Source organism: Macrobrachium nipponense, chromosome 10 (genome assembly GCF_015104395.2).
Source record: "Macrobrachium nipponense isolate FS-2020 chromosome 10, ASM1510439v2, whole genome shotgun sequence".
NCBI classification, from domain to species: Eukaryota; Metazoa; Arthropoda; class Malacostraca; order Decapoda; family Palaemonidae; genus Macrobrachium; species Macrobrachium nipponense.
Window position 1 is genome coordinate 36,699,301 of NC_087204.1, and position 985 is coordinate 36,700,285.

General features: G+C 34.2%; 1 protein-coding gene across 1 annotated transcript in view; it reads left to right on the forward strand.

The window, feature by feature from the left end:
• The window catches only part of LOC135223567 (scavenger receptor class A member 5-like), a 9,837-nt gene extending 9,112 nt beyond the window's left edge, over positions 1–725 (forward strand). Inside the window, exon 5 of the mRNA XM_064262085.1 lies at positions 1–725. This exon is cut by the window's left edge and continues 156 nt beyond it. Within this exon, the coding sequence (XP_064118155.1) occupies positions 1–164 (164 nt within the window). The 3' untranslated portion in view covers positions 165–725.
• Positions 726–985: the final 260 nt, after the last annotated feature.

Sequence of the window (985 nt, forward strand, 5' to 3'; positions counted from 1 at the left end):
TTAAGGGAGAACGAGGTGACTGTATCAAGGGACAGAAAGGAACCCAGGGTAAGAAGGGCGAGCCTGGAGTCGGACTTCCTGGAATGCGAGGAACACCGGGTCCACAAGGAGTGCCTGGAAAGGCTGCCCCTAACCTGGATTTCTCAGGAGCTAAAAGCACCTAGGGTCCTTTTGAGGAACTCGGATTCCTGAATTCTCCTTAGGCTCCATTCTACATTAAATTAAAACAATTGCATGGCAAGTGATAAAATAATGAGAATCTTAGTGGCAAGAATGAAAGAAGCCCCATCACATTGTATAAATGTTAATATAGCATGTTTTTCACCAGGAAAGTAGCTCATTTTCATTTCAAAGTACTGCAAAATAACAACCTAAATTTTAAAAAAGGGGAATTAGTATTCCACGAAAATTTTCATCCGACAAATTAACTATTAAACAAATTATGTTTGTGTCCCATGACTACTTATCACCCTTTTTTCAAAGATTTCACGTTCAAAAATCCAAATAAAAATTCAGTTAATAAAGTAATCTAGTGATTATTACGCTCAAAATAAAGGTTACTGTTATAGAGAAACAAAATCTTACTAATCATTTGATTAAAAAAAGTTATTAGTTATTTAGCAGTCTCTTGCATCAAGGATGTAAAATGTTTTTAATAACGTGTTATACTGATTAGATGTGGTTCTTCTCTACTGCTTCAGATTCAATTAAAAATACTTTGCATATTTCAAGTTTATTTCACGCTCTGTTTGTGTAGATGATATGAGTATGAACTAAATCCTGCAATGGAAGAAAGAATAATTTTCATTACAATATTGTCTACAGAAGACTGAATTATCAATACGAAACATTGGACTGGTTGGTTAAACATATAGCACACAAACGCTTATATTCATTACCTAATCAATCATCAGGTATCTCTTGAAAAGGGAGCCACTGAAAACGTAAGTATATGTTATGCATACAAAGGAAATATGACATATAA